Source organism: Geotrypetes seraphini, chromosome 5 (assembly GCF_902459505.1).
Source record: "Geotrypetes seraphini chromosome 5, aGeoSer1.1, whole genome shotgun sequence".
NCBI lineage: Eukaryota > Metazoa > Chordata > Amphibia > Gymnophiona > Dermophiidae > Geotrypetes > Geotrypetes seraphini.
The window spans coordinates 246316936-246335180 of NC_047088.1; the positions used below are offsets into that span (position 1 = coordinate 246316936).

Below are 18245 nucleotides of genomic sequence, written 5' to 3' on the forward strand. Positions count from 1 at the left end.
CCTTGTGACGAATTTACTGCGCTATCACGCTCAAGTAGACAAATGTAGAAAAGCAAGCAGCTACAATGACGAAATCAACACAAGTAACATGTGCACTTATAGCAAACCTCAAATTTATAATGCTCAAGGTCACAAAAGCCAGTCACGTTTTCAATACTTCCTTAATGAATAGGCACAAAATTGATTTGCATGTACAGCACTGCTTCCATTATATACAACTAGATCTCATGCCATTCATTGTGGAAATCTCAAATAGCTGCCTTGGTTATGACCTTTGAAGGCCGTGGTTGTTCACCCCTGAAAAAAAGTTATTCTGTATTAAATCGGGGCACTCAGATTATTGAGTGTGAACTGAAAGCTGTATTAAAAAGTTCCTGAAAACTAGATCTGTCACTAATCTGATGTCTGGTGACAGAGTTCAGTAGGCTAGGGACCATTCCTGAGAAAGCTCAATTTTTGGTGCTGGCAAGGCTGCGTCCCTTAAAGGCCAGCACAACTAGCTGGACTTGCCGCTTCCTTTGGGGGAAACCAATTCAGCATTAAGTCTCTGAAAAATTTACTAGGTGAGAGGTGCTACCTCCCAAGGCCACCCCAACCCATTTAAGATACAGGGTAAACACCTGCTAGGATAGAGTGGAACACAACCACTGAGGGTCTGATTTAGCTCATGCATTTTAGATTGTAAGCTCTTCTGAGAAGGGACCCTCTATTACATGTAGAATGTACAACGCTGCATATGCCTTTCAGCAATATAGAAATGATAAATAATAGTAGGGTAAATTCCCTATCCCAGGCTCTCCAGAGGGCTTACAATCTAACTCCCCCTTTTACAAAATGCTGAATAGGAAACTCTACGAGTGTCGGAGCAGCACACAGTATTCAATGTACCGACCGGCGCAAAAAAACCCACTTTCACGGTTTCGTAAAAGGGAGGGTGGGGGTAAGTTTGGATCTGGAGCAATGCAGGGTTAAAGAGACTTGCCCAAGGTCACATGGAGAATCAGTGGGACTGTACATCAAGATTAAGATTTTAAACATGGCACAAGAAGCAGGTCAGGAATGAACGTGTATGAGGGAAATTCAATAATTGACCTCAGTAGGAAAGAAAAGAGTTTTCAAAAAAATTTTGTTTTATTTTTTCCAATATATCCCCCTGATAGATCTATACACTTCATCCACTTTTCCTGCAATGACTTTAACCCCTTAGAAAAGAATTCCGCTGTTCGACCTTAAAACCAGGATGTCACAGCTTCCTTGAACATAAGAACATAAGAAATGCCTCTGCTGGGTCAGACCCGAGGTCCATCGTGCCCAGCAGTCCGCTCACGCGGCGGCCCAACAGGTCCAGGACCTGTGCAGTAATCTTCTATCTATACCCCTCTATCCCCATTTCCAGTAGGAATTTGTCTAATCCTTTCTTGAACCCCAGTACCGTACTCTGCCCTATAACGTCCTCTGGAAGCGCATTCCAGGTGTCCACCACACGTTGGGTAAAGAAGAACTTTCTAGCATTTGTTTTGAATCTGTCCCCTTTCAACTTTTCCGAATGCCCTCTTGTTCTCTTATTTTTCGAAAGTTCGAAGAATCTGTCCCTCTCTACTCTCTCTATGCCCTTCATGATCTTGACATGTTCATCACTTGAAAACCGCTGTCCCTGGAAAGATTTCTTCAAAACTCGGAACAGAAAATAACCTGAGGGAGCCAGGTCAGGACTATAGGGTGGATGGTTCAGCTGCTGAAACTCACATTCTCGGATGGCAGCCTGTGACCGGGGCATTGTCGTGAAGAAGCAGCATGCCTGCTGCAAGTTTTCCTCATTTTTCCTCCTTGATTGAGTCCCGCACAGCAATCATTGCGTTGGCGTCACTCTTCCCGGTTGTGGTTGTCTTGTGTGGCATGAACTCCAGAAGCAAAAGCCCTTCATTATCCCAGAAGACAGTTGTCATGACTTTGCCTATAGACTTTTCTGTCTTGAACTATTTTGGGAAGGGGGATGACTTGTGCTTCCACTGCATTGATTCCATTTTGGACTCAAGATCTCTGAGATAGGTCCAAGTCTCATCTTCAGTCACTAAACGATGAGAAAAAATTCACTTGGATCTACATGGAGCATCTTCAGTTCTGACAACACTGGAGCCTCGTGGTCTTTCGACAAGGCGTCAGCATTTTTGGAACCCATCTTGCACTAACCTTGGACATGCCCAACTTTTCATGAACTGTTTTCAAAACTGTACCTGCCGAGATGCCCATTTCTTCAGCTATTCGGGAAATCTTAATCTGTCTGTCTGACAAAATTAAATCCTTGAATTTCTTGCACTTTTCTGTGGAAGTTACTTCCATAGGCCATCTTCAATGGACTCTCTACCCCACTTAAACTGCTTGCTCCAAAATTTTGCTTTGTAGGATGATGAGGCAGACTCACTATAAACCAGGGCTGCCCAATTCCGGTCCTCGAGATATATTGGCAGGCCAGGTTTTCAGCATATCCACAATGAATATGCATATGAGAGATTTGCCTGCACTGCCTTCTTGGTATGCAAATCTCTCTCATGCATGTTCTTTTTTTTTTTCTTTTTTTTTGTTCATTGTGGATCTCGAGGACCGGAATTGGGCAGCCCTGCTATAAACTGCAGTCATGCATTCACAGACCTCCTTTGGCTTTTTCCCTTCTTTTGTGAAAAATTATATCAGTGAACAATGCTCCAAATCTAGCTGTTTCTTACTTGATTCACACGAGGACTCTCCTGATATCCTGTCTCTTGGAATGTTAGACTCGCACTGAGCCGCAACTGTGCATGAGTAACCTTGAGACATGTCATAACATGCACAAAGTAGTTTGAACACGCTTGCTTCTTTCTTTCATACTCGGGTAGATAAATTATTGAACGCCCCTTGTAAAATGTAAAACTGGTATGATCTTTCTGAATTTGCTTGCATTGAAGCTGGATGCACTGACAGTTTGTTTGGGAGGTCAGTGTAGAATGAAGCCAGCAAGCAAACAAAAAATCTGAAACTTGCAAGCTGTCCTCAGTTTCAACAAAAATGCCCAACTGAAGCATTTCTTGAAGGATTGTTTTTTATTTTTCTGTGGCAGATTAAAAGCTTAGATAGAAACATAGAAGAAACATAGAAAAATGACGGCAGAAAAAAGGGCCAGAGCCCATCTAGTCTGCCCACACTAAAGATCCCCTTCCCTAAATTTATTCTCCCAGATATCCTAAATCTCATCAAGTCTGCCTATTCTGATGACTCTCCCCCCACTATTACCCTCTTAGAGATCCCACATGCGCATCCCATTTATTCTTAAAATCTGGCACGCTGCTGGCCTTGACCACCTGCACAGGAAGTCTATTCCAATGATCAACCACTCTTTCGGTGAAGAAATACTTCCTGAAGTCGCCATGAAATTTCCCGCCCCTTATTTTTAGCAGATGCCCCCTTGTGGCCAAGGGTCCTTTAAGAAAGAAAATATCATCTTCCTCCTCGATATGACCGGTGATATACTTAAACGTCTCAATCATGTCTCCCCTCTCCCTACGTTCCTTGAGAGAGTACAGCCGCAATTTATTCAGCCTCTCTTCGTATGAGAGATCCTTGAGCCCCGAGACCATCCTGGTGGCCATATGCTGAACCGACTCGACTCTCAGTATATCTTTACGGTAGTGTGGCCTCCAGAATTGCACACAGTATTCCAGATGAGGTCTCACCATGGTTCTGTACAATGGCATAATGACCTTGGGCTTCCGGCTGACGAAGCTTCTACGGATACATCCCAACATTGGATGAAGCCTTCTCCACTTGATTGGCAGCTTTCAGGCCTTCACTAATGATTACTCCTAAATCGCGCTCTGCTGTGGTCCTAGCTAAGGTCTCACCATTTAGGGTGTAATTCCTGCACGGATTTCTGCTGCCAAGGTGAATGACCTTACATTTCTTAGCGTTAAAGTTAAGTTGCCAAGTTCCAAGTTCCAAGGACCAACGTTCCAACAAGAGTAAGTCTTGTGTCATACCGTCGGGCAAAGTGCTATTACCTACTATGTTACACAGTTTGGCGTCATCTGCGAATAATGTTATTTTACCTTGAAGCCCCTGAGCCAGGTCTCCTACGAATATATTGAAAAGGATCGGGCATTATTTGTAGTTTCCTGGATCGCTGGACAGGGGCATAAGACAGACACTTAATTTTGGGTGGGCCTGGACCCAAGTTGAGTAGGCAGATCTCACTCCTGCCCAGGCAATCTGCCCCTCCCCACCCACCCCTCGCCCAACACTCTGGTGTTTCAAAACCCTCCATACCTTCTTGAGAGCCAATGTTCACCAGCAGGAGGCAGCAGGTAGCGTGACTGATGCACACTGCGCGTTCCAGCCCTACAGCCTTCCTTCTGAGGCAACTTCCCATTATGTCAGAAGGAAGACTGTGGGGCCAGTGTGAGCGTGCATCGGTCACACTGCTTGTGGTGAAGATCGGTTCTTTAAAGGTACACAGTAGGACTGATTTCGGAAGTTTTTAGCTGGAGGGGCTTGGGGATCCCCACCAGCTACATCACACGTGCACTGTTACTAGGTTGACCTGAGCCCACCCTTGGCTATGCAACTGTCGCTAGAGTCTTAGGACAAAGTTTCTACCTGTTACCACAGCTTGGAGCTTAGGCAAAATCTGTTCTTTCCAAAATGGCCCAGACCAGTGGTATATTTGGAAGGTGGGTTGTTTTTTTTTGTTTATTTGGGGTTTTTTGGGGGGAGGGAGAAAAATTTTGTAATGCTCTATGGGCCTGAAATTCTGTGGTAGTATTTAGTGTCCCCAGTTAAGTGCCAGCACTTAAATTCATTTGCATATTCAGTAGTGTTATCTGCTTACAGAACACCTCTCGTATGAGGAAAGACTAAAACGGTTAGGTCTTTTCAGCTTGGAAAAGAGACGGCTGAGGGGAGATATGATTGAAGTCTACAAAATCCTGAGTGGAGTAGAATGAGTACAAATGGATCGATTTTTCACTCTGTCAAAAATTACAAAGACTAGGAGACACTCAATGAAGTTACAGGGAAATAGTTTTAAAACCAATAAGATTTTTTCACTCAGAGAATAGTTAAGCTCTGGAATGCATTGCCAGAGGGTATGATAAGAGTGGATAGCGTAGCTGGTTTTAAGAAAGGTTTGGACAAGTTCATGGAGGAAAAGTCCATAATCTGTTATTGAGAAAGACATGGGGGAAGCCACTGCTAGACCTGGATCGGTAGCATGGAATGTTGCTACTCTTTGAGGTTCTAGAATCTTGTTACTCTCTGGGATTCCGGAATCTTGATATTCTTTGAGATTCTGTATGGAATCTTGCTACTTCTTGGGTTTTGGCCAGCTACTAGGGACCTGGATTGGCCACCATGAGAACGGGCTACTGGGCTTGATGGACCATTGCTCTGACCCAATAAGGCTATTCTTTTGTTCTTATTCTTGCACACATTATATAACTAATGGTTCTGGCTTTGTCCTAGCCCCAGTACTGGCCCCTCCCTTTTTTTTAAAGAGACAAAGCTTGGTCATTTACAGAGTTAATATCAAGGACTAAGGGTTATGCATCTGCCATTGCCAGCAAACCTATAATGCGCTTTGAATATCGGGCTTTATAATTTTAGACAGGGACTTCCTTATTTTTAAGGAAACCTAAAATACAATACAATGTTTACCCAATTTTGCAGTTAATTGCATTTATTTCTTTTTTTCCCCCCAAATTCCAGAGAATGTAAACAAACTGTTGGGTCCAAAGCAGTTACGAGCACTCGGCTTCATGAACCTTAAGGTCTCACCTGCCGTAATATTCCAGGTTTACGCTGCAACAGCTTACCTCAAAATACGCATCATACTCCGCCACCACATATTCTGAGCGAGGCTTATTCTGGCAGTATACAACATACATGTGCAGTCGCCTCTCCTGCAAAGGCAAAGCAAGAAAGTCACACGTGTATTTCATGAACTGCTAAAAGGCTGTCTGGTAGGTTATATATGTTGGCTATTGAGGGAGAGCATTGATTATTTGCACGAGGGACACATGGAAGATTAGCTATATATATATGCACATATTTTATTCCTATACATGTATTTTGATTTATAGGGGGATGAATTTATGTATTATATGTCACTTAGGGGAGAATTCATAAGATGGGTTATTTTACCACAAGTTGTGCCACTTTCATACAGGGGCCCATTTTATGCAATGAGACCCTGTGCTTAAATAACCCTTTGGGGGCGGGGACAAATTTGCCCCCGTGTCATTTTCCACGCAAGGCATCTAAGTCCAAGCAAGCACAGAAGCCTCTCCCAACTAGGGTAGTCAGCTCTTATCTATAAGTAGAAACAAAGGAGCATTTACAGTGACTGGGAAAGTGGGAGCCTGCTGCACCCGTTCTTAGAATCAGAGGCATCAAGAGAAAGCTCGGCTCGGTTCTGTTTTTCCAGGACCTTCTATCATCTTTACGTGTTCCTGGAACTGCTTCAGAGGCTGAAGGAAACTTCAAACCATTTACAGCTCCAGGTCTCCTAGGGCCACCCCACATCCCACCAAGACTAAACCATCTTACAGCACTGCTTTGGCGCCTCAGCATCTCTAAGACTATGCGACATAGTTTACTCTCCACACTGTTACTAAGGAGAGTTTATTCACATAGTCTCCACAAGAGGAAAGGAAATAATACAGGGGAGCTAAAAAGACTTTGTAAACATTGTTTAGTTTTCTACCTCTGCCAAAAGTGACCAATTCCGCTGTTATTGTCCTAATTATTTTCCTAAGAAAATGATGGGATCCTTTTACCAGTGATGTAAAGTGGCCTTAGCACACCTGCACACTAAAGCCATTTTTACCTCTAGGGTAAAATGGCTGATTTTCAGAATTTTTTTTTTAGTAATGGTCACACGCTAATGTTCAGTTATGCCTGCTGTAGACCAGGCATAATAACTGTTGGTATAATATAATCTAATCTTCCATTTGTGAGTCGCACAAACCTATACAAGCTCAAGGCAACAGATCAAAGAGGAAGAGGAAAAAGGGGTAGGGAAGGGGGCTCAGAGAAGCAAGGGGGGGGGCCCTAGGAGGAGAGATCGATATACAGAAGCTGAAACAGTTAGTTGTCAAAGAGGTGAGTCTTGAGGCTTTTCCTGAATGCTGTATAGTTTGTCTCCTTCCTGATTGCTTCTGGAGGTCATTCAAGGTTTTTACAGCCAGATAAGTTAGCATAGAGTGGAAGATTTGCTTGTAGTGTAACATAGTAAATAACGGCAGATAAACACCTGCCATCCACTCTGTCCAACCATACATGCTCTATAAATTAATCATTTAATTTAAATGGTCCTTTTTCTTAGATATTTCTGGGCCAGAAACCCAGAGCTCTGTCCAGTAGTGTGCTTAGGTTCTACCTACTAGAGTCTCCGTCAAAGCTCACGCCAGCCCATCTAAACCATCCCAGCCGCTGAAGCCCTCCCCTGCCTGTCCTCAACTGAATGGCCATATAGGGAACACCGACCCTGCAAGTCTGCCCCAGTACTGGCCTTAGTTCTTCAATATATACTCTTTCTCTGGTAGTACAAGCAGGCCTACTCAGGGTGGCCAGGCCCGGCCCAGAGAAAGGAAAATGGTAAAACCAGAGGGCATAATTTGAGGTTGAGGGGTGGTAGACTCAAGAGTAATGTTAGAAAATTCTTCTTTACAGAGAGGGTGGTTGATGCCTGGAATGTGCTTCCAAGGGAGGTGGTGGAGAGGAAACCGGTGACAGAGTTCTATCAAGACTGGGATGAACTCAGAGGATCTCTAATCAAAAAATACTGGGCAGACTTGCACGGTCAAATTCAGTTGAGGACGGGCTAGGGAGGGCTTCGATGGCTGGGATGGTTAAGATGGGCCGGAGCAGGGATCTCAAAGTCCCTCCTTGAGGGCCGCAATCCAGTCGGGTTTTCAGGATTTCCCCAATGAATATGCATCGAAAGCAGTGCATGCACACAGATCTCATGCATATTCATTGGGGAAATCCTGAAAACCCGACTGGATTCCGGCCCTCGAGGACCGACTTTGACACCTGTGTTGTAAGAGAAAGAGACATGTGTGATCTTGAAAGTCCTTGTCCACCATTTATTTATTCCAGTTTATACCTAGCCCAGGGATCTCAAAGTCCCTCCTCGAGGGCCGCAATCCAGTCGGGTTTTCAGGATTTCCCCAATGAATATGCATCGAAAGCAGTGCATGCACATAGATCTCATGCAGATTCATTGGGGAAATCCTGAAAACCCGACTGGATTGCGGCCCTCAAGGAGGGACTTTGAGACCCCTTGGGCTGGAGTGAGCTTTGATGGAGACTCCAGTAGATGGAACCTAAGCACACTAACTGGGCAGGGCTCTGGGTACCTAGCCCAGAAATATCTAAGAAAAAGGACCATTTAAACTAAATAATTAATTTATGGAGCATGTATGGTTGGGCAGACTGGATGGACCACTTGGGTTTTTATCTGCCGTCATTTACTAAGTTATCCGTTATTTTCTGATTCGAGATCCTCTGTGTTCATCCCACACTTGTTTGAACTCTGTCACCGTTTTCCTCTCCACCACCTCCCTCGGGAGCGCATTCCACGCCATCAACCATCCTCATAACATTACTCTTGAGTGCCACTCCTCAACCTCAAATTATGCCCTCTGGTTTTTACCATTTTTCTGTCTGTGGCCATTAATGTAAGAGCTCCTACCGCCACCTGTTGCGTAGACAGTAGGGACGTGTTTGCTAAACCTGCATTAATTGTTAACACGCAGCAATGCAGAGCTGCACTAATTAGCCCAGAACACTCTGCCGCAGATATGCCCCTGCGCAAACAAACAAAATATTTTTTAGCACATAGGTCAGCACACGCACACAGCAAGGTTACTGCGGAATGCCTCGGCGCGCCCTGTGGTATGCCATTTTTTTTGCTATGGTAAACAAGTGTTGGCGCTCATCACAGCTTTGTAAAAAGGACTCCTAAGTTAAGTAAATTAGTTGGTTCGGACTGACTGACTGAAGAGCGAAGCGTTTGTGGCATACTTGGCTACAGCCTCTCAGCGTTTTGTCAGTCCCGGCCCTGGTCCGAACCAAATAAGTTCTTTGTGCGAGAGGTACCACCGTACAGTCTGTGGGCACACACTGGAATTAGAGAGTGACACGGGGAAAATTTTTCCCTTTCCCCGCAGGAACTCAATTTCCCCGTTCCGTCCTCGTGAGTTTTGACACTGTCCCTGTCCCATTCCTGGAAGCTCTGCCTTAACCGCACAAGCCTCGAACACTTGATTTTAAAGCGTTTGGGGCTTGTGCAGATGAGGGCGGAGCTTAGGCACTGGTGGAATGAGGCATTATGACATCACAATCTGCGCTCTAGAATGTTGCTACTTATGATTTTAAAGCGTTTGAGGCTTGTGCAGATGAGGACGGAGCTTAGGCATTGGTGGAATGAGGCATTATGACATCACAATCTGCACTCTAGAATGTTGCTACTTATGATTTTAAAGTGTTTGAGGCTTGTGCAGATGAGGACGGAGCTTAGGCATTGGTGGAATGAGGCATTATGACATCACAATCTGAGCTCTAGAATGTTGCTACCTTATGATTTTAAAGTGTTTGAGGCTTGTGCAGATGAGGACAGAGCTAGGCATTGGTGGAATGAGGCATTATGACATCACAATCTGAGCTCTAGAATGTTGCTACTTAGGATTTTAAAGTGTTTGAGGATTGTGCAGATGAGGACGGAGCTTAGGCATTGGTGGAATGAGGCATTATGACATCACAATCTGAGCTCTAGAATGTTGCTACTTAGGATTTTAAAGTGTTTGAGGATTGTGCAGATGAGGACAGAGCTTGAAGGAATGGGACAGGGGACAGGAAAAGAACTTGCCGGGATGGGATGGGAAAAATGAGTTCCTGCGGGGATGGGGAAACAATTGTCCCAGTGTCATTCTCTAACTGGAATCCTCTTATATAAATATGAATAAGGTCAATTTACACAATCATGATTAAAATCAGAACATAGTTGGGGCACTAAAGGCCGGATTGTGTAAACGGCGCCATCATCAGAAGGCTGCCGATCACAGGTCAATCACGCCACAGTGCCGTTTGCAGAATCGCAGCTGTGTAAAAGGTAGGCGCTGGAATGCAGGCCAGGGTTTTAAAGGCGTATATTTCCGATGCCTATGGAGGCGTCTTATGATGCTTAACGCCACTTCTGACATTAACCACACCTACAGTGGTATACGGCGTTATAAGGCACCTTCGTAGGTGGGATAACGGTGGCCTTTTTGGAGGCATCCTTAAGCACCTCCATATTTTTTCTTAATTGCAATTTAATTTGGGTTTTCCATTTAATTGCAATTTAATCGGGTTTTTAATCGGAGCAAACAATTAGTGCGTAGATTAAACCAATTAAGGTGGCAGCAAGGCACTTGCAATTGAAGTGTGGGAATAAATTCTTTCCCCATTTTAAGGCATGTGGCTCAGACCAGTGCAGGACTCTGCCTCTCCCGCCCCCCCCCCCCCCCGAGACAGCACACACACAAAAAAAGAGTGTCTGTTCCCTCTAGGAAAGCACAGCACCACCCTGTACAATCCCGCTCTGATACTGGTTTGGACAAAATTCAAAAGAAACTAAAACCTTACAGAGGATGTGTTGTCTGTGGTAACCAGCGTGGACTTGGTGGAGAAAAAGCATGTGCTTGGAGGCACCAAGCCAGGCAGAGAACTCACATGTTTGATGAAAAGCTGAGATAATCGATCGTGTTCCTGTAAACATTTTTCCAGTTCCCCCAGGAAGAAACTGCAAGAGGAGGAAATAAAGAAAAAAAAAAAGTATGACAATTTTAAACATTATCTCTTTCACCTCTTAATGCCCTGCTAGGACTGAGTCACTAAAACACTATTACGTGAGATAAATATTCAGCTCTAGGCAGACCACATGACTCTAAAATCCATTCAAAGTTATGGAGGTACTTTGATGAACTTTAAGCGCCGTGGAGCTAAAACTCTTAACAGGGCGCCCCCTTCTGGGCATCATATTAGTGCAGGTACCAAGCCTCTTCTCTAAGGACAGTTAACTTTCCCTTTAGTGTAAATACATCATGCTGAATGTTGGCACAAAAAGTCATGACGGGTCCATGACTCGCGTAAATGCTTGCGCCCAAACGTGACATTTCCATGTGCCAGCATTCTGTAAGCAGCCCTTGTAAATATCAAACCTGCCTATGTGCCGCCCATATGGCTCTATAAAGTCAAGAGCGGGTTAAGTGTACAAAATCTTGGGGGTGACGGCATTGGACTGGTGCATACATTTAAGCACCTGTTATGAAATGAGGGGGGCAGGTACACATTTCAAAATGCTCCTGAAAATACAAACAACCAGTCTTTTTTTTTTTTTTTTTTTAAGGCACTGCTTTATATTTATTATAATGCTTATTTTCTGTTTTGCTCAGGAATAGAAGGACAGCAGCAGCTCTCGCCTGAGAAACAGGATGATAAGGAGGCCAAGTCTGCCACTCAAACAGCAGTGTTGGCAAGTAAGAGAAGGAGCCACTGGAGAGTCCCCTCTCTGCTGTTCAAGCTACCTACCCTGGATTGGTAGCAATGGAATGTTGCTACTCTGGGGGTTCTAGAATCTTATTACTCTCTGGGATTCCGGAATCTTGCTATTCTTTGAGATTCTGTATGGAATGTTGCTACTCTTTAGGGTTCTAGAATCTTGTTACTCTCTGGGATTCTGGAATCTTGCTATTCTTTGAAATTCTGTATGGAATGTTGCTACTCTTTAGGGTTCTAGAATCTTGTTACTCTCTGGGATTCCGGAATCTTGATATTCTTTGAGATTCTGTATGGAATGTTGCTACTCTTTAGGGTTCTAGAATCTTGTTACTCTCTGGGATTCAGGAATCTTGCTATTCTTTGAAATTCTGTATGGAATGTTGCTACTCTCTGAGTTATGGTCAGGTACTAGGGACCTGGATTGGCCACCATGAGAACGGGCTACTGGGCTTGATGGACCATTGGTCTGACCCACTAAGGCTATTCTTATAACCCCTATCATTCGCTCCGCCCTTCCTGTCACCCAACCTCTCCCCCCATATCCACTCTGCCCTTCCACTCATACCCCCCTACCCATAGCCCCACCTCATACACTCTTCTCTCCCTGCTTCTGAAGCCCCCATCCACTCATAACCCCCCCCATCCGTTCAGCCTTTCTCGCCACCCAACCCCCCCGCCCCTCCAGATTCACTTAGCCCTAGGCACTCAGCTCTCACCACCACCCACTCACATCCCCTCATGTTTTCATCCATTCAGGACTGTCACCCGCTCCACCAGTGCGTAACAGAGTTATCACTTTTTAAAAACTTGTTTATTTTATTAGTCTGAGCAATTGAGGGACTGAGTCAGCAAAGAACAGCGTGATCATTTTCTCACCAGCACAAAAGGTTTTTTGTTTGCTTGGCTGATTTGCCTAGAAAGGAATCCTGGTTTGATAACTGCGGGAGTTTCAAGTTTCAGTTTTATCTGATATACTGACTATTAGAAGAATTTCTAGGTTTAGAAATAACTTAAATGCAAGTAACACTTATAAAATATTTATTTATTCAGATTTATTAACCGCTTTTTAATGAAGAGATTCACCCAAAGAGTTTTACAATACACTGAACAATAATCGGGTGCTTTGAAGTTTTTTCCTCATCTGTCCAGGCAGGCTCACAATCTAATGCAGTGCTTCCCAACCCTGTCCTGGAGGATCACCAGGCCAATCGGGTTTTTGGGATAGCCCTAATGAATATGCATGGAGCAGATTTGCATGCCTCTCACTTCCATTACACTTCTCCCTCGTTATTCGCGGGGGATACGGGCAGAGCCGGACCGCGAATGGCGAAAAACCGTGATTATCTGGCTCTGACCCACCCCCACCTCCCTGCCACCTTCCCGGCCTTACCTGGTGGTCTAGAGGGCTTTTGGGGCAATTCGCCATGAGGAAATGGCTGCTGTGAGTTCCCTTAGTCTCTCGAGACTACGTCGGGAACTCCCTATGGCGATCTGCACGGGGCAGGAGCTTAGGAAGATCGCTCCTGCCCCGAAAGCCCTCTAGACCACCAGGTAAGGCCGGGAAGGCGGCAGGGAGGTAAAAAATATGTTTTTTTAAAATTTTCCCCCTCCCCAGAAAAAAATCACGATTATGCGAAATTGCGAGTGCAGAAACCGCGAATGGGGAGGGGGAAGTGTATATGCAAATCTCTCTCATGCTAGCCTGAAAACCCGATTGGGAACCACTGATCTAATGTCCATGGGGCACTGGAGGATTAAGGGCTCCTTTTACGAAGCTGCGCTAGCGGCTTTATCGCACGCACCTTTTAAGCGCGCGCTAACCCCCACGCCAGCCAAAAAACTACTGCCTGCTCAAGAGGCGGGGGTAGCGGCTAGGGCGGCCGGCAAATCAGCGCGCATTAAACCGCTAACGCGGCTTCGTAAAAGGAGCCCCAAGTGACTTGCCCGGGGTCGGCAAGGAGCAGAATGGGGTTTGAACCCACCACCTCAGGGTGTTGAGGTTGCAGCTCTAAACACTGCACCTGGGAATCCCTCAGGCCTCCTTCACCGACATTGATTTATCTGAGTATTTTATATATTCACTTAGAGCTGAATACAGATCCTCAAGCTTTACAAAATCCACATGCTTTGAAGGTTTGCTGTCTGTGGGTGATGCATCCTGTCAGTGAGCCGCGCTTAATGACATATCGTGCCAACTTCAATTTGGATGGGGGGGGGGGGGGGTTTGTGTTACAGAAGCACAGCCTGGAGTCCCTGTAATGCCCAGAATGGAATTAAATACAAGGCATCATTGTTCTACAGCAAACACTGGAACAAATCCAAGGTTAAAAAAGCACATATTATTACAATGTGGCATGCCCTAGTCACGTCTAAAAAAGTTTGAGCTTGGTTAAACTCAAACTGACATAATATTCCTCCTTTATGGAGTCCATTTAAAATGGCAGTTATATTCCTCTTCTAGGCCGATTTGAACATTAACACACATACCCATACTAATTAAAATCGGCCCAATATTTAAAAGCGTGAACACACGAAGAGCAATTCCATAATCCAGGTACCTCTATTTACAAGGCCCCCACCATTTCACATTTATTTATTTTTAGCATTTATATACCACTTATAGTCTAAGTCAGTGTTCTTCATCCACCGGTCCGAGGACCGGTGCCGGTCCACAAAAATTTCCTGCCGGTCCACAGGGCCGGCACGTGCATTAGGCCCGAGACAGTGTTCTTCAATCGCCGGTCCGCGGTGCGATCGATGCGGCATAATCTTTGGGCTGGCTCTCTTTCTCAGTGCTGCAACGTCAGGAGAAAGGCTTCCAGGTGAGGCGCGGGATGCTGCCTGCGGCTTTGTGCACTGCGTCAGTGAGGAGGAGGGCATCGCCCCAAAGATAACACCGGGGGGGGGGGGGGGCGGCATAAAATGGCCAGGCAGGAGCAGGCCAGAAGGTAAGGCACAGCATGGAGGGAGGGAGACAACAAAAGGTAGGGGGAAATGATTTTACTTTTAAATTTAGTGATTGAATTGTGTCAATTTTGAGGATTTACATCTGCTGTCTGTATTTTGCACTGTTCAGGAAGAAATGCATTTGCTTCTTTTCCTCTGGGGTTGGTACTGCATGCAGAGTCTTGCATCTTAGGGTTTGTTTGTAACATATTAGATGACGGCAGATAAAGACCCGAATGGTCCATCCAGTCTGCCCAACCTGATTCAATTAAAATTTTTTTTGTTTTGTTTTTTCTTCTTAGCTATTTTTGGGCAAGTATCCAAAGCTCTCTATATTAGTACTTTTAGTTTTTGGTCCCGTATTTGCATAGGGGTTATCTGTGTTCTGGTAGGAATGAATGTTGAGAAGCATACAGTGTGCTTTGTGTAGCTTAATTTTGTGGTTAAGCATAATGTGTTTTTAATAAGATTATATTGTATTGTGTGTGTATATATGAAAAATGAATGGTGTTACAATTAGTACTATTATGGGGGCGGGGTCTGGTCCACAACTTTGCCCAGTGTTCTTCAGCCGCCGGTCCACAAAATAATTCTTTTATTTCCGCCAGTCCATAGGTGTCAAAAGGTTGACGAACACTGGTCTAAGTGATTCACATTCAGATACTCAAGCATTTTCCCCCTCTCTGTCCTGGTGGGCTCACACTCTATCTAATGTACCCGGGCAATTGGGGATTAGGGGTTTTGTCCAGGATCACTGTGCCACACACTCCCCTTTTAGACTACTAGTAGACCTGCACCTCAGTGTACACTGACCGGTGAAAGAGCCAGGGAAGCCTAAGCGCTGCTCTGTAATGGTACGCTTAAACGCAAGGGTGAAGTGTGCAGGGCTGGGGATGCCACTTGCATGCATGACATATGTTGTGTCCCATCACTGTTAAGCACGTGCACAAAACATCATAAGAACTGCCATACTGGGACAGACCTAAGGTCCATCAAGCCCAGTTATCCTGTTTCCAACAGTGGCCAACCCAGGTCCCAAGTACCTAGCTAGACCCTAAGTAGTAAAACAGATTTTTATGCTGCTTATCCTAGGAATAAGCAGTGGATTTCCCCAAGACATCTCAATAATGGCCTACGGATTTCTCTTTTAGGAAATTAGCCAAACCTTTTTTTAAACCCCGCTAAGCTAACTGATTTCACCACATTCTCCGGCAATGAATTCCAGAGTATAATTACACGTTGTGTGAAGAAATATTTTCTCCGGTTTGCTTTAAATCTACCATTCTATACAAGAAAAGTAGATGCCTACCTATCTTTATAGAAAAACATACGTTTAAAGTGAAATAACTTGTATCACTCTAACTCCTATTGGTCCTATTTATCTGTTTTGATTAGATTGGAAACTATCGAGCAGGGATTGTCTCTTACATTAACATGTACAGAACTGTGTACGTCTGACAGCACTATAGAAATGATAAGTACCGTGTTTTCCCGAAAATAAGCCCTAGCATGATTTTCGGGGTAGGTCTTAATATAAGCCCTACTCCTGAAAATAAGCCCTAGTCGCCGGCAGCAGCGCTTCCCCCTCCCCCCGCCAACCCATCTCTCCCTCCCATCCGAACCGCGAGACAGAAATAAATACCTTATAACAAACCGGCAGCAATCTATAACAAACACCTATTACACTGGACAACGTGGAACTGATTATCCAGGTTTTCGGGGCAACAAGGGCATTTGCCTGGGTTGTCTGTTGAAATAGGTGTTTGTTATAAGTCAGTATATTCAATATATTTATAATATTTATGAAAAAAGTAAGGTTGATTAAATAAATTATTAATGTTGTGTGCATATATGTATTAGTTCTTCTCTTCTTCTAAATGTGTGTAATGAATATGCATGAGAGAGATTTGCATATAATGGAGGTGACAGATATGCAAATCTGCCCCATGCATATTCATTAAGGCTATCCTGAGAACCTGACTGGCTGGTGGTCCTCCAGGACAGGGATAGGAACCACTGCCTTATAACATTACCTCTTTAGTGGTTGCAAAACATAAAATGCCCTATTCATCAATTTTCATCAACACTGTGGACCAGATTCAGGAAATGGTGCTCAAATTTTGGCACAGAAAAAAAAAGTGGCGCTCAACACTACTGGATAAGGATCTAGGACAGTTCAGTGCGGCCATTTCAGCACGCCCAGTTCAGCATGGCCGTTTCATCGCTGAAACTGCAGTACCACTGGACAAATATCGTGGTGAAAGAGGGAGCATATCAAAGAAGGCTTCCCCTCCCCCAAAAAAAACCTGATGCTTAAGTCCCAATTGGACTGGGGAAAGGAGGGAGCACTGCCCCCCCCCCTCACCTCCACCCTCCTACCAGTGCTTCAGGAACAACTGATTCAAGATGTGAAAGGGTGGGGGGGGGGCAAGCCTTCCCTCACTGCCCACTGTTTCTCTGAAGCAGCACGGGGACAGGATCCGTCAGACTCCTCAGCTCTTCAGGTGAGCTGGATGCAGTGGCGTAGTAAGGGGGGGAGGGGCAGACCGCCACTGGCGCAGCCTTCGCAGGGAGCGTCGGTGCCTCTCCTCCCCCTTACAATGTTCACCAGCGCGTCCACCTGCTGCTTGTGCTGGCCTCGACTTCCTTCCGATGTCGCATCTTGGTCCTATGACCGGGACGTGACGTCAAAAGGGAGCCGGGGCCAGCACGAGAAGCAGGTGGACAGATGCTGCCCACGCCGGCGAACGTTTCGAGCAGCTGAGGGGAGGGGGAGCGGTGAAGTTTCAATATTGTGTTTTCAAGAACTAGAGGCAGGCAGGTGCCTGAACTCATGCAGAGCTTGCCTGTCCCTCGCTATTGAAATCAGCACCCCCCACTGGCAGCACTGTAGCTGGAGGACTTCTGGTCAGCTTAGAAGGAACAATGATCCCAGGACACATACAATGTTTGTTGGTTTGGGTTTTGTGACACCGTTCTGAGCAGCTGCTGCTCCCAGGGTTGTTGGGGCACAAATGATAAGTTTCTTACCTCACTGCAATGCTGGCATTTGAATTTACCAAGAAAAAAAACCCCCAAACTTGTTGTTGGAGGACTTCCGCTCAGCTTAGAGCAGGGGTGTCAAAGTCCCTCCTCGAGGGCCGCAATCCAGTTGGGTTTTCAGGATTTCTCCAATGAATATGCATGAGATCTATTTGCATGCACTGCTTTCATTGTAGGCAAATAGATCTCATGCATATTCATTGGGGAAATCCTGAAAACCCGACTGGATTGTGGCCTTCGAGGAGGGACTTTGACGCCCCTGGCTTAGAGGGAACAGTGACTGGAACCTGAATGCAAGGTCGCTGGTGATATCAAAGCTAATATGAGCTTATGGGAGGCACGAGAGGGAGGTGAATTGTGACTCAGCTTAACCGAACTGATCCCACAGGTAGAGAAAGGACAGCAGACTTAATAACCGAGGAATTGTTACCGACATTTCATCATTAACGAGGCCTAAGAACTATGTAGCACAGGGGTGTCAAAGTCCCTCCACGAGGGCCGCAATCCAGTCGGGCTTTCAGGATTTCCCCAATGAATATGCATGAGATCTATTTGCATGCACTGCTTTCAATGCAAATTCATTGGGGAAATCCTGAAAACCCGACTGGATTGCGGCCCGCGAGGAGGGACTTTGAGATCCCTGGGCTAGGCTGACTCGAAAATCAAGCAAAATGAACTATTTAGAG

General features: G+C 45.2%; 1 protein-coding gene across 6 annotated transcripts in view; it reads right to left on the bottom strand.

Moving 5' to 3' along the window:
• The window catches only part of KALRN (kalirin RhoGEF kinase), a 1310049-nt gene that overhangs the window by 108758 nt on the left and 1183046 nt on the right, over nt 1-18245 (bottom strand). For all 6 annotated transcript variants that reach the window (XM_033944399.1, XM_033944394.1, XM_033944393.1 and 3 more), the window contains 2 exons: nt 10744-10813; nt 5841-5927 (listed from right to left, as the gene is read on the bottom strand). In XM_033944399.1, the coding sequence (XP_033800290.1) occupies nt 5841-5927; nt 10744-10813 (157 nt within the window). The remainder of the gene's footprint in view (nt 1-5840; nt 5928-10743; nt 10814-18245) is intronic.